General features: G+C 33.5%; 4 protein-coding genes across 4 annotated transcripts; 3 read left to right on the forward strand and 1 right to left on the reverse strand.

The window, feature by feature from the left end:
• The first annotated feature begins 4,894 nt into the window (after positions 1-4,894).
• On the forward strand, positions 4,895-5,922 carry LOC115711664 (uncharacterized). Its single transcript, XM_030640039.2, has 2 exons — positions 4,895-5,395; positions 5,486-5,922. The coding sequence occupies exons 1-2, from the start codon at positions 5,060-5,062 to the stop codon at positions 5,750-5,752; spliced, it is 603 nt and encodes a 200-aa protein (XP_030495899.2). The 5' UTR covers positions 4,895-5,059; the 3' UTR covers positions 5,753-5,922.
• Positions 5,923-6,856: 934 nt separating this feature from the next.
• Positions 6,857-7,544, forward strand: LOC115711666 (auxin-induced protein 6B-like). Its single transcript, XM_030640040.2, has one exon. The coding sequence runs from the start codon at positions 6,995-6,997 to the stop codon at positions 7,298-7,300; it is 306 nt and encodes a 101-aa protein (XP_030495900.2). The 5' UTR covers positions 6,857-6,994; the 3' UTR covers positions 7,301-7,544.
• A 1,898-nt stretch (positions 7,545-9,442) lies between these two features.
• LOC115711481 (auxin-responsive protein SAUR71) lies at positions 9,443-10,060 on the forward strand. Its single transcript, XM_030639820.2, has one exon. The coding sequence runs from the start codon at positions 9,443-9,445 to the stop codon at positions 9,857-9,859; it is 417 nt and encodes a 138-aa protein (XP_030495680.2). The 3' UTR covers positions 9,860-10,060.
• Positions 10,002-11,641, reverse strand: LOC115711480 (thylakoid lumenal 15.0 kDa protein 2, chloroplastic). The gene is made up of 6 exons (XM_030639819.2): positions 11,362-11,641; positions 11,144-11,241; positions 10,985-11,075; positions 10,673-10,741; positions 10,462-10,571; positions 10,002-10,362 (listed from the first exon to the last, which is right to left on the reverse strand). The coding sequence occupies exons 1-6, from the start codon at positions 11,579-11,581 to the stop codon at positions 10,270-10,272; spliced, it is 681 nt and encodes a 226-aa protein (XP_030495679.2). The 5' UTR covers positions 11,582-11,641; the 3' UTR covers positions 10,002-10,269.
• Between the last annotated feature and the right edge of the window lie 1,665 nt (positions 11,642-13,306).

Here is a 13,306-nt window from a genome sequence, read left to right on the forward strand (position 1 = left end):
GTAAACTCTGTTGTAGATTGTCATATCAGTAAAACCCCAGTGTTCTGATAAATGTAAGAATCTTTAATTACATAGTTATGTTTACTTTCCACTGTGTTGACAACACAATAAACAGGATCAAGTATGTGAAAAGGGTTTGGATGAATTTATAAATCAAATAGACAAAAAATTAATAAAATGAACCAAAACATACAAATGAATGAAAAATACTTATGTTTCTTTATTGATATTGAATAAAATGGATTACATTGAAATGGAGTTTTATTTAGGGCATAAAACCCAACACCAACAACAACCTATATGCATCTATAACAAAAGTAAACATATAGGCTCACACAGGCACACAGATTTGGATGGATCCTATCATGTTACTAGGTCATACACAGATGAAAGAAGAATGTAAAATTTACCTGTTACAAATTATTCACTTGACCTATTAACAATTGAACCATGGGTTAAAATCAGATCATTGGATCTGTCAACAAGTTGACCATGGCAATTTAGATCAAGCAATAATAGGTTTTATAAAACTTACACACAAGCTAAAACACATACTCCTGCAACAAGATTAATTGGATAGTTGGATGTATGATTTATTTAATTTTAAATAATTATTTTCGAAAATAATTAATAAATAAAAAAAATTTCAGCATTTTAAATAAAATAAAATAAAATAAATAAAATTAAACCTACAATTTTGGAAAATTAGGTTTCAACTAACCTAAATATCATTTCAAAAAAAAAAAATTGCTAACCACTTTTAAAAATTTCATGTTATTTTATAAATTAAATATAAAATAAAAAAAAATATTTTTTCAGATTTTATAATTTAATTTAAATAAAAAATAACAAAATTTAAAAGTTAGCAAAATATCTTATTTCTATTCAAAATATCATGATTATAGTAATCTTATTTTAAATTTAAATAATGTCAAATTATTTTAAAAAAATTTAATTTAAAAAAAAAATTAATATCTGACCTTAAATTTAAAAATAAGATAAAATAATCAAATTTAAAAATATGATAAAAAATCAAGCAAAAAGATAGATTTTTATCTATTTTCAAATTCAAATTACACTAATATCTAAATTTAATTTTAAAAAATTCAAATTAATTTATTTTTAATAATTAGATTTGAAAATTGAAAAGTAAAAATCAAAATACAAAACTACACAAAAAATCAGAAGTTAATTCCATGACATAGCATGAAAATCGAAGAAAACGAAAAAAATTGCAAGTGGTACGGACAGTATGCATTGCATACTGTCCGCGCGCGCGTAGCAGGGTGTCTGGCCGAGGAAACTCGGCGCTGGGGTATGCCAGTAGCATTTACGCGCGCGGAATGGGGTTTCAGACACCCCATGCGCGTGTTGCTCGGACAAAATCTTGTCCTAACATGCGTCTGACCGAGGAAAATGGCCATCCACGCGCGTGAATGGGTGACGACACCCTCATTTTTTCTCGATTTTCAAAAATTCATAACTAATTCAAATAAAATCGAGATTGAGTTCTGTAAAAAAGTAAATTGCTTAATTTTTTCCAAACTATCCAATAAAAGCAATTCCAGAAACAAAATTCAATTATTTTTCACGAAAATTCACAAACATCAATCAATCATCAATACAACACACAAAACAACATGATACCATCTAAATCACAAACAAATCGTTTTAAGTCCAAATTTCTTGCAAGCAAATAAATTACCATGGCTCTGAGGCCAGTTGTCGGAAATTATTTTACCAGGATCTTAGATCTACTCACAAGTATGTTGATTAACATCCTAAATATGAACTTCTAAAACGATTATAAATAAACACATATAAAGTATGAGAAACCTTACGTTGGGTGTAGCGAAATTATATGTCTCCTTCCACTCAGATCTCTAACCCTTGAATCCTTTCTGTCGCAGAGTATTATCAAGATCTGAGCTCGAATGTCCTTCTTGTTGAATTGCTTTCTTCACGATCTTCCAAACTATGATTGAGGTACTACTTGCTGTGTGTGCGCACTACTCTATCACTAAGAGGATTCAAAACAATCAAGGAAGAAGAAGGAAAAAGAGTGGCGGCTCAGGTTTTCCTCTGAAAGGAATAAGATGCAAAATTTACTTTTTCCTGAAGCCATCACTATCTATTTATAGCATGCCACATAGGGTTAGGTTTGAATTATTTGGCATTAAAATAATGAAAATATTAAATGATAAAGCCTACATAAGTGGCCGGCCATGGCATAGTGGATTTGGGCCTCACTTTTGCGATTTTGCTGTTTTATCATTTCTGCATCTCATTTTCTCAAAAACGCCAATTTTCAAATTCAACCATTTAAATGTGAATTTCAACTATTTAATAACTATAATTAATTATTAAATAATATTGTCATTTATCATATTTATTAATTAGACCAACCAAAGTATCTTAATTAAGAAATATACCCTAAAAACTCTTTCTTTACAGTTTCGCCCTTGCTTAGTGAAAATTTCACAAATAGACATAGTCTAATTTGAGAATCATAATTGATTAATCAAACCAATTAAATGAGTCTTACAAGTAGTATTGTCTCAACTAGTGAGGGAACTATGGGTCTATATATCTGAGCTTCCAAAAAGCAGATCAAGAATTTACATCTTAAATTCACTGACTTATTAATTCTTCGTTGAATCCAGGCATAGAACTTAGAATTGCACTCTCAGCTATATAGAACGCTCTATATGTTCCACCATATAGACACGTCATTAGTTATCCATTGTTATAATCCTAACTTGATCAATGATTCTCTATATAGATGATCTACACTTTAAAGGGATTAGATTACCATAACACCCTACAATGTATTTTATCCTTAAAACACTTAACCCCGTATAAATGATATTTCAGCTAAGTGAAATGAGTACTCCACCATTTATTTTCGTTTGGTCAAGCTCGAAGGAAATCATCCTTTACTTTCTATTTGCCAAATAGAAGCTATAGATTCCATATTTATGTTAGCGCTCCCACTCAATTGCACTACCGTGTTCCCAAAATGTACGTATCACCCTGACCCAAAAGTAGGCTTAACTAACAAATCAAAGAACACGAATAACACTCTTGAGATTGAACCTAATCATATCAGGATTAAGATCATTTGATCTAGGATCAACTAGGTGATATTGACTTGAATAGATATTACGGTAAGTTTAATAAATCTATGTCAAAGTTCAATATCGGTCCCTTCCGATGCATACTCCATGCATCCAACCCAAGCTTTACTTTAACCAATGCTCTAGAAAGAACATAGCATTTCTCCAAATGCAAGTAAACTCTGTTGTAGATTATCATATCAGTAAAACCCCAGTGTTCTGATAAATGTAGGAATCTTTAATCATATAGTCATATTTACTTTCCACTGTGTTGACAACACAATAAACAGGATCAAGTATGTGAAAAGGGTTTGGATGAATTTATAAATTAAATAAACATATAATTGATAAGGTGAACCAAGACATACAAATGAATGAAAAATATTTGTGTTTCTTTATTGATATTGAATAAAATGGATTACATTGAAATGGAATTTTATTTAGGACATAAAACCCAACAATAACCACCTTACAGAAGACTCGTCCCCTCCCTCCTTCACGACCCATTTAAACCCAAACCTTGCAAAAAAAAAAAAAAAAAAAAAAAAACCCAAACAAACCCAAAAAAAGCACTCAAGTCACCACCACCATCGAAGTCACTCAGATCACAAACCCAATAAATCAAATAAAAATCCACAAACCTCACAATCGATTTCAAATTTAAAATCATAAATACTACAAACCAAAATACAAAATTGATCAAGAAATGACATTGGGATTTGTGAGAGAGAAGGAACTTTCGGGTTCCGTGAGTTCTCAGGTGAGAGGGGAGGGGCATTGACGGTGCTCCCTCCTGGTACGTCGCCGATGCTACAAGCAGAGGGAAAGAGAGAGAGTATCAAGAGAAAGAGAAAGAGATAGGTAGGGGTGGCAAAACAGGTTTCGACGCTGCAGACGAACATGAACACGATACGAATTTTACGGATTATGGTCAAGAAAATTAGACGCGTGTCGATAACGGATTGACACGACTTGACATAAAATAAAAATGGGTCATACACAACACGACTTGTTTAACACAAATTTGACAAGTTTGACAATTTTTTTTAAATATAATAAAATAAAAAATAATTAATAATAATATAATATATAAAAATATAGATTTTAGTGATTCAATGTTAAGTTAAAAAATTTTAAATTTAATTTTCTTTGACATGAAATTGAAAATATTTTAAAAATTTTATTATATGCATAACAAATTATATATACATTTTTTTTTTTTGATTAGAACAAACTATATATACATAAATGTATATAAGTTTTCTAATTGAATATAAATCTATTATTTTTCTTTACAATCAAGCTTCAATAATAACAAAACATGTCACAATGGGTCGATACGAACACAACACGATTTTTTTTACGGGTAGGGTTAGAATTGAAAAAATTAAACATGAGTCAAAAAAATAGGTCAACACGTCTCACAAGAAATTTAGTAACGAGTCACATAAAATATGACACGTAAACACATTTTACCTCCTCTACAGATAAGTGTTTAGGATTTTTGGGTTGAAGGTAGAAAAAAGAAGAAGAAAGAAAAGAAAAAAAAAAAAAAAGAGAGAGAAAAAAATAATTATTTATTGTTTTTTTTTTAATTTTTTATTATTAAAATTAGATAGACTAATAACAAAATGATTTTGGAGACTAGAGAGTATAATTATAATATTTCCAGTATTAGATCATACCAAACTTGTGTCGTACACTTGAAATATATTCGTTTATGTTGGAATTGTCGTTTAATGTCTTAGCCATTTCTCTGCGAAATGGTAATGCGTCGAAGTGAAACCACAATTTTCAAACACTCATAAATCATAATCGTAACCAGAAACCAGATAACTCCCGAAGCTAGATTCTGTAGTAGTTAAGTAGAGTGGACCAGTACATGTAGCTTTGTTCCAGACCAATCAAATCAATCTCAAAAACCAGTTTAGTCAACAACATTAATGGCCTCACTACCATTTCCATCGCCAAAACTAAGCTCACTGATCCACCAAAACAGAGGAACCAGATTCCTTATCCCAAAAACATGGAACAATCATCTTCTTAAATGGTGCAACAACAGTCATGATAGTCCAACTTTTGGACTCACCCTTCCTTCTAATCCTCACTCTCATCCTCTTTATTATCCTCTTTCGTTTCGTCATCATCTTCGTCTTCCTTGCTGTCCTCTTTCACCTCTGTTCAGACCAAATTCACCTACTTTTCGATATTCTCTCTCCTCCATGACCACTCCTCCTCAAGCCACTTCCGACTCGACCCATTCCATCTCCACCAAAACGGTGCGTTTTCAAACTAATGGGTCTGTTTCGAATCGTCGATTAAAGCGTAATTTTGAGATTTTTCGAGTAATGGATTTTGTGTACTTGCAGGTGAGGGTTGTGATCAAGGGTCGTGTTCAGGGAGTTTTTTACAGGAACTGGACTATTGAAAATGCAAACCAGTTGGGTTTGAAGGGTTGGGTTCGGAATAGGAGAGATGGGTCCGTGGAAGCTCTTTTTTCTGGGAACCCTGACTCGGTCCAAGAGATGGAACAGAGGTGTCGCCGGGGCCCTCCATCGGCGGTGGTTACTGGATTAGAGGTGTCTCCTAGCACTGATGACCCTGGCACTGGCTTCCAGCGCAAGCCCACGGTTTGATATGATCAAATTACTATAATGAAAATTATAACTTTTGTAATAAAATTAACATGGTATAAGAACTTGGTTACTGTATTTACTGAGAATCTTGATGACAGTAAAATCTGTGCTTGTCATTGCTAATTGTACTTTTCTGTACTGATATGAAATGTTTACTATCTTTGTCATGATTTTATGAAATGCAAGAAAGTTTTCTGCTTTGGAATAAGAAACCTATGCATGTGATCTTAAGGAAAATTTATAACAATTGTATCTATTTTATGACAAAAAAAAAAAAATAGAAAACGAAAAGCACAATGTCTATTCAAGGCAGCCCCACTGTCACAAATGCTACAACACAAAACAGAAGTTTTTTTTTTTTGTAGGACTAAGTCCCATTCTTTGGTCTATCAAGATCTGGTGGTAGATGGTTATAAAATGGGACTTACCATGAAAATTTATTGTTGAAAATACTAATTTTAAGATATGAGAATTTTAATGGCTGTAAAATCTGTGTTTGTCATTGCCAAATGCCAATTGTACTTTTCTGTACTGATATGAAATATTTACCATCCTGTGTTCTTGGCTTTTGAAATACAAGGAAGTTTTCTGCTTTGGAGATTACATTCACATAGATTTGGATTAAGAAGAAACATATGCATGTGATCTGAAGGACGATGTTAGCAGAAATATTTGAAAGGGCTAAAAGTCTCATTCTTTGAAACTTCATATGTGTGGTTGATTAAAGATCAGGTGAATTATGGTAAGAAAAAAAAATGGAACCTATCGTTGAAAATATAAATTTTTAAGATATGGGAACTTTGTTATGTGGACACTTGAAATGTGATTCTTTGACACAAGGCACTTATAACAGCCACATGACTGACATTACCATCTACAGCTAGATTAGACCGTGTAATGAGATATGAAATAGGTGCAAGGAAACAACTTTTTCACTGGCAATGTTTATTTAAACCCGTTATTGCAAGTAAAGGAAATTGTACATCAAAACCAACCAGCCTAGAATTCGACTCAGGTTGAGTTAAATTGATTATTAACGAAACACCACAATACCACATGGAAAATGGCCCTACCTCATCTTCCTTTTAGGAATAGGATCACATCTCCAATCTGTTTTCATGTACTAAGCTCTTTCTATATATACCTTATACAAATGTTCTATTCTTCTAGCCGAAAGCCAAAAGTTCAACAACAAAAAATAAAAATATCGTTTCATTTTTCATTTTGGTGTCCATTTTGAGCATGGCAAAGGCTATAAACCATAGGGGAACAAGGAGGGGAAGCCTTGGAATTCTTAGGTCTATAGTGGGAAAGCTTCAGTCAAGTCTTTTGTCCAGAGGAGTGAAACAAGGCCATTTTGTTGTAATAGCTACAGAAGGTCGGAAGCCAAAGAGGTTTGTTGTTGAACTTGGTTATCTCAATAATCCCAAGTTCTTGAAGTTGCTAAAGCAAGCCGAAGAAGAGTTCGGGTTTTCGCATGAGGGAGCTCTAGCCATTCCTTGTAGACCGGATGACTTGCAAAGAATCCTGGAAATGAGAAAGCTCTGAAAAAGAGTGTCGTTTTACTACTTGCTAGCCAGCTAGAATAAAATAAGGAAGAGAATATGTAATGCAAAAAACAATTGCAAGAATGAAAAGTACTGCATTGCAATGTTCATGCTCTTATTTTACTATATTTATATACATGTGTTTGTGTGCATGTTTTTGTCTCTGGTGCTGTTGTTCACTGACATCTTTAAACTTCGGCCAAATCTTATGGCCTGACATATGAAAACTTACAAGAATTATATAATCTGCAACTATACCAAGTGGCATTACTGATGTTAAAAATGTAAGAAGAATGTGTGGCAGTGTAAAAAATAGATAGAATTTTGAACAGAACATTATGTTGATCTTTCATCAAATATCTTTAGAAATCACTGGCAGTAAATTTTTTCATTGTCAAATGAGATATTAGCATATCAAAAGTAGCTCAATCTTCCTAGACAAATGACCACTGGAATTTGGAGTTGGGAGATGGGCAAAGCTAATGAGCCATCAATATTAATGGTTTCTAGTCCCTATCACCACAGAGGTAGATAAGGGAAAATTTCAAAAGCGCAGCTAACGATGAAATAATGCAGCACGTGAAAATGCCTCCCATCTAAAATCTCATACTCGTGATGTCATCATGCAAATCATTGAAAAAAAAAAGAACAATACTTCTTTTTGTGTTTTATATTTAAATTAGTAAATATTGAATATTACTTCACAAATTCATTCTGTTAGAAGAGACAGCATATGCAACATTTAACCCTTGTTAGAAGTACAACATTTATTTATGGTTAGCCAAAACTATACCATTTCTTAATTTAGACTTGAGCATTAAACATATGGCCTCTTGAGTCAACATGTTACCAAGTTTAAGAAAAGGATTGTCCCCACTTGGTAGCCAAGAACATTAATGTCTCTTATTATTTCTTACTTAGAAGTTATTAAACTGGAACAATTTGATTGACCATGTACATGAGACTTGACTAAAATCTTAATGACCGACTATAGATTGACTAATCAAACATGACTCTCAAACTAGAAAAACAAAAAAAAAAAACTTGATGATTAGTAAAGAGTAATAAGAGGTTGTTGTCTCTAGTTATAGTACTCTGTTTTTTTACCAACGGATCTACTAAAACTACAAAACAATTAACCAAATGAAATTTTCCCCACTTCTCACCGACATTGTAAGAAATCCTAGTTAGTCAAACGAGAGAACCGTCAATTATAAATGTACACAAGCTAAGTCCTACATACCAATTCTGACACTGTTCCCCTTTACCGGTCACCATTCACCAAGTGCCGCAACTAATGACTTTAGTGGAACTCCATGTACAAAATGGTTAAAAAAAAAAAACAAGTTCGTTTGGTACGCCGTATTACACCGTATTGTATTGTATTATATTCAATTATATTTTATACAATATTTTTATGTAAAACTATACGTTATATTAAATTTTATGGACACCTAAATATATAATATTTTAGTATAAATTAAAATTTAACATAGCATTATATAAAAATATGATATATAATCCAATTTAATATAATATAATACAATACGACGTTTCAAACGAGCCCTCAGTGTGCAATATTATATGCCGAAATACCAAAGTTCAAAGCATAATAAATCTGTATATGAAACTTGTGATATAAATATGAAATTCAATGTCGGAAATATTAAATTAAAGTAAAATGGTAAATTAATGAAGAATAATACTTCAGATATATACACAGAATTTATGCCTTCTCCTATTATTCCATCAATTATTCGCCATTCAAAAAACTAAACTAGTTCAACTAATCTGTTTTATAGCTTGAATAAGAATGTTCTATGAACAAAGTTAATATGACCACGATATTTATTTTTTACTTTTTACCACCAAATCGCAACTTTTGTGATCAGATTCCGCGTTAGAATTAGAATCAACAAAGACAAATAACACATCATTAAATGACATGTTGTGGCAACCACATGCAGTTAGCTCTTCAATGGCCCCTTCAGGAAATTTCCTCATTGCTTCTGATATCTCTCCCATACTGACCAATATAAACTAATCTCTGTCTTACCTCAACCCCGGAAGATAACAACTTTAGTTGGTTTTTTTCTTTTAGAAAAATCATAATAAGCAAGCACTTTGTCTCACTCACTCACCAATGTGTACCAGAAAGTACTACGGAGAAGAGGGGACCAAAGGGCTGCTTATGCTTCGCCTCTTCGTGGGAAAACTCCAAAGGAGACTTTCGCTTTTAGCAGCAGCAGCAAGAGATAGCGATGAGAGTGCTCTCGATGAAGAATTGGAAGTGGCAACAACCGTGCCTGAGGACGTCAAGGAAGGACATTTCGCGGTTTTGGCAGTAAAAGGTGATGAGAAAAAGAGGTTTGTTGTTAAGCTAGACTACTTAACAATCCCGGAGTTTCAAAGGTTACTTGAGCAAGCTGAAGAAGAATATGGCTTTGAACAAAGTGGAGCTCTTGCAGTTCCTTGCAGACCTGACGAACTTCAGAAAATTTTGAGAAGACATACCAGGGATGAGAGCAGCTTCTCTAAAGAAGACTACACCTTCTATTAATCTTACCATCAAACAGGAAAACTAGGCAACTGAACACATTTAGCTTATTCAAGTTTGTATATCTACTCATTATTCTTAGTTTTCACAATTTCAACTGGACAAGAAAGAGAATGTTACAAGGAATCATGAGTGAGGCTGTGTGTTTGAATAATCGATGTAATTTTATTCATTATCATAACCCATGATACTCGTTTGTCCCAATTTGTAGTTACATACAGAAACTTCATTACATGTTTGTGTATTTACATCAAGTATCTATCTGACTCAGAATTGTGGGGATCAACATAACCCATTTTCTCCATACAGACTCAAAAGAATTTATGATAGCTTCATAAAAACATGTTAGAAAATTGGCAAAAGACCTGAAAATGGGAGAAAAGTCTTGCTAGGCCGGCTCCACTGCTTTGGTATTATTTGACATCAGAGCAGTTGCTTGGGCCTACAGGCTCTTTCAAGCAACTAGATATTGCCATAACTGCTGCTTCAATTGATGCATCCTCACCCTGTTTCAACACATTTGGAAGCTTCATATTCCAAAACATTACAAAGAACTAAAATTACGTATCCACACACAAAAGGAATACTACTCTACTCTTCCCTACCTTCTCTTTCCAGTAGAAGATATTCCCATACTTGCCAGCCAAACGACTCCAAAAACTTTGCGGTACATCTAAATCGACCGATGCGCCCACATTGAAATTCAGTATATTTCCTGGTTAAAATAGATTCCCATGGCCATGAAGTACATCAACTATGGCAGAGCTCATTAGAAATCAAAAGTCATATTATAATATAGAAAATTAAACCCTTTACCAAAGGTAGGGTCAGCCACAAAGACAATAGTTCTATCATCAACTTGCCAAAAATCTCTGATAGCCAAACCTGCAAAGATAATATAATTGGTTCTAACTTCCAAAAGGGTAATCGAAATTCAAAGGTAAAAAAGATCAAATTTTTTCCAACTTCCAAAAGGGTCATCATCAGAATTGAGCTAATTGGTTCCAAGTTTCAAGAGGGTTACATTATAATTCAATCTAATTAGCTTCAACTTCCAAAAGGTAATCGAAATTATAAAAATGTAATTGGTTCCAATAGAATTTACACAAGGAAACACAAATTCTAAACCTGGGGTATCAGGGTAATTCTGGGCCAAAACTCTCAACTTGAATCCAGTTTCTTTTTCAATATTTGAAATCTCTTGGGCAAGCCTCTTCTCCTGCACAGAACGAAAGCACCATAATTCAGTTTTGTTATCTCTAAATCAGAAAGAAAGAGAGAGATTACCTGGCCATCAGAGAGGAAGCCAGCTACATCAATCACAGTAGTAAACTCTTTAGGAAGCAATTCTGGCTTGTTTACTCCAACTTTAGCCTCCACACATCCTACAAACGACATAAATATAAATTCTTTTTTCTTTTTTTCTTTCAAGTTTAAAGAAAGGTAAACAACAGAGGTTTGAAACTCAAATTTGTATCAAGCATTGATATGGAAACACTACTTGCCTGGTAATGCAAGAGAAAAACCGAGTGTGAGAGCCCCTGAGAGGAGCCAATTGAAGGAGTTGGATTTGAAATGTGTGAAGAAGGAAGTGGGTTTTGTTTGGGGTCGACAGAGATGAAACGATGCATTAGTAATGGGCAGTGTGAGCAAAGGACGTGAGGTTCCTCGTCGGACTCGGAGAGTAAGTGGGGATGAACAAGGAAGATGGAGTGGATAAGGCATTCTGTTTCTCGAAATTGTCTTTGGAAGAGTGTCATCAAAAATATATAATTCAACTCTACTAATCTTTTTGTTTTGCTTTTAATTATAGAATTATTAGAGCATCTCATCGAATCGGTAATTTTATTGCTTAAATGACTCACCTTATAAAAGTTTACTCTAATAGTATGGTAAAAGTTATCCAAATTTGTTACCTAGCAATAGTATTTGAATCACAATGTGGGATGATGTAAAATTTATATCATAATAAATATAGGAGTTTGATTTTTCATGCTTACATGTGCTTAAATTTTTTTAGGGTTTTTTTTTATTTTTACACTTCAAAAAGGTTTTTTTCCTGCATTTTTACGGAATTTTACTTAGAAATCCCTATTACAACTAGCGCTGCAACTTAAATCGCAACAAAAAATCGTATAAAAACCCCTATTGCAACTAGCACTGCAACTACTTTAGAAACTCAAGCCGTAAATTTGAAAAAAAAAAAAGTTAAATAATAGCTAATATTTGTAAGATATGGCAACTTTTATGATATTCTTAAAATACCCCCTATTTACATCACCCCCCCCCCCCCCCTCTCTCTTCTTCTCTCTTTCACTCTTACTGTCAGCTCCCCCTCATCAGACCACACATTGGACACCGTCGGACCCCGCATCGGACACAATCGGACCCCCATATTGGACCACATCGGACACAATCGGACCCCATATTGGACCACATATCGGACCCATTGGACCTACGTCTCTAACCTCGCAAACTCACAGTTTCATTAGACCACATCGGACCCCATCAAACCTTGCCCAAATCACAAATTTGAGATTCTAAAAACACTAAAAAATGGAACACGAACTCACCTTTGACATTGTGTCCGATTTGGTTGGGGTGCGTCGTGGGTCGGTGGAGGTCTATGGGGTGGTGCGCCATGGGTTAGGATTTTGAACGAATCGAGCGCGCGCGCCAGAGAGAGAGAGAGAGAGAGAGAGAGAGAGAGAGAGAGAGAGAGAGAGAGAGAGAGAGAGAGAGAGAGAGAGAGAGAGAGAGAGAGAGAGAGAGAGAGAGAGAGGTTTGAAAAATGAGAGGGGTATTTTTGGGTTTAATGTAAAGTGGACCTATTTTTAAAATTTTGAAATGTATAAGTTTAGGGAATTATTTTCCCCCATTAGTATGCATAAATAATCATTATTTTCAGGAAAAATTGTGGCAAAAGTCACTTAAAAATTCACTTTAATGTAGATAAGTTTCTAATCTCGAAAAATAACAGTAATAGTTCTTAAGTTTGGGATTCTTGTAATTCTGTTAGTCCTCATTTTAACAAATCTGATAATTATTCTAAAAAATGTCATGTGTTGATATTAAATTACGGCATAAGTTACCAAAAAAATTTACTTTAATGTAGATTAGTCCCTACTCTCAAAAAATTACAGTAAAAGTCCACAAACTTAATATTCTCGTTAGTCTATAGGTACCCAATTTAACAGCTCTGTTTGTAGTTCTTCACGTGTCAAAATTTTATTGGTCCACATCATAAAAAAAATTATTAAAAACTTTAATAACATTTTTTTCATTTTCTTTTATTAAGATTTAAATACGTTATAAATATAAAAAAAATAAATAAAGTTTTTTACAAATTTCAACGATTTGCCACCTACCATTCTCGGTGGTAGAGACCTACCATCGACCAGTGGCATCCTTTAATCACCACCTTCTTCCTCGTCCATCTCATTATCCTAA

Source organism: Cannabis sativa, chromosome 3 (assembly GCF_029168945.1).
Source record: "Cannabis sativa cultivar Pink pepper isolate KNU-18-1 chromosome 3, ASM2916894v1, whole genome shotgun sequence".
Classification (NCBI taxonomy): Eukaryota; Viridiplantae; Streptophyta; class Magnoliopsida; order Rosales; family Cannabaceae; genus Cannabis; species Cannabis sativa.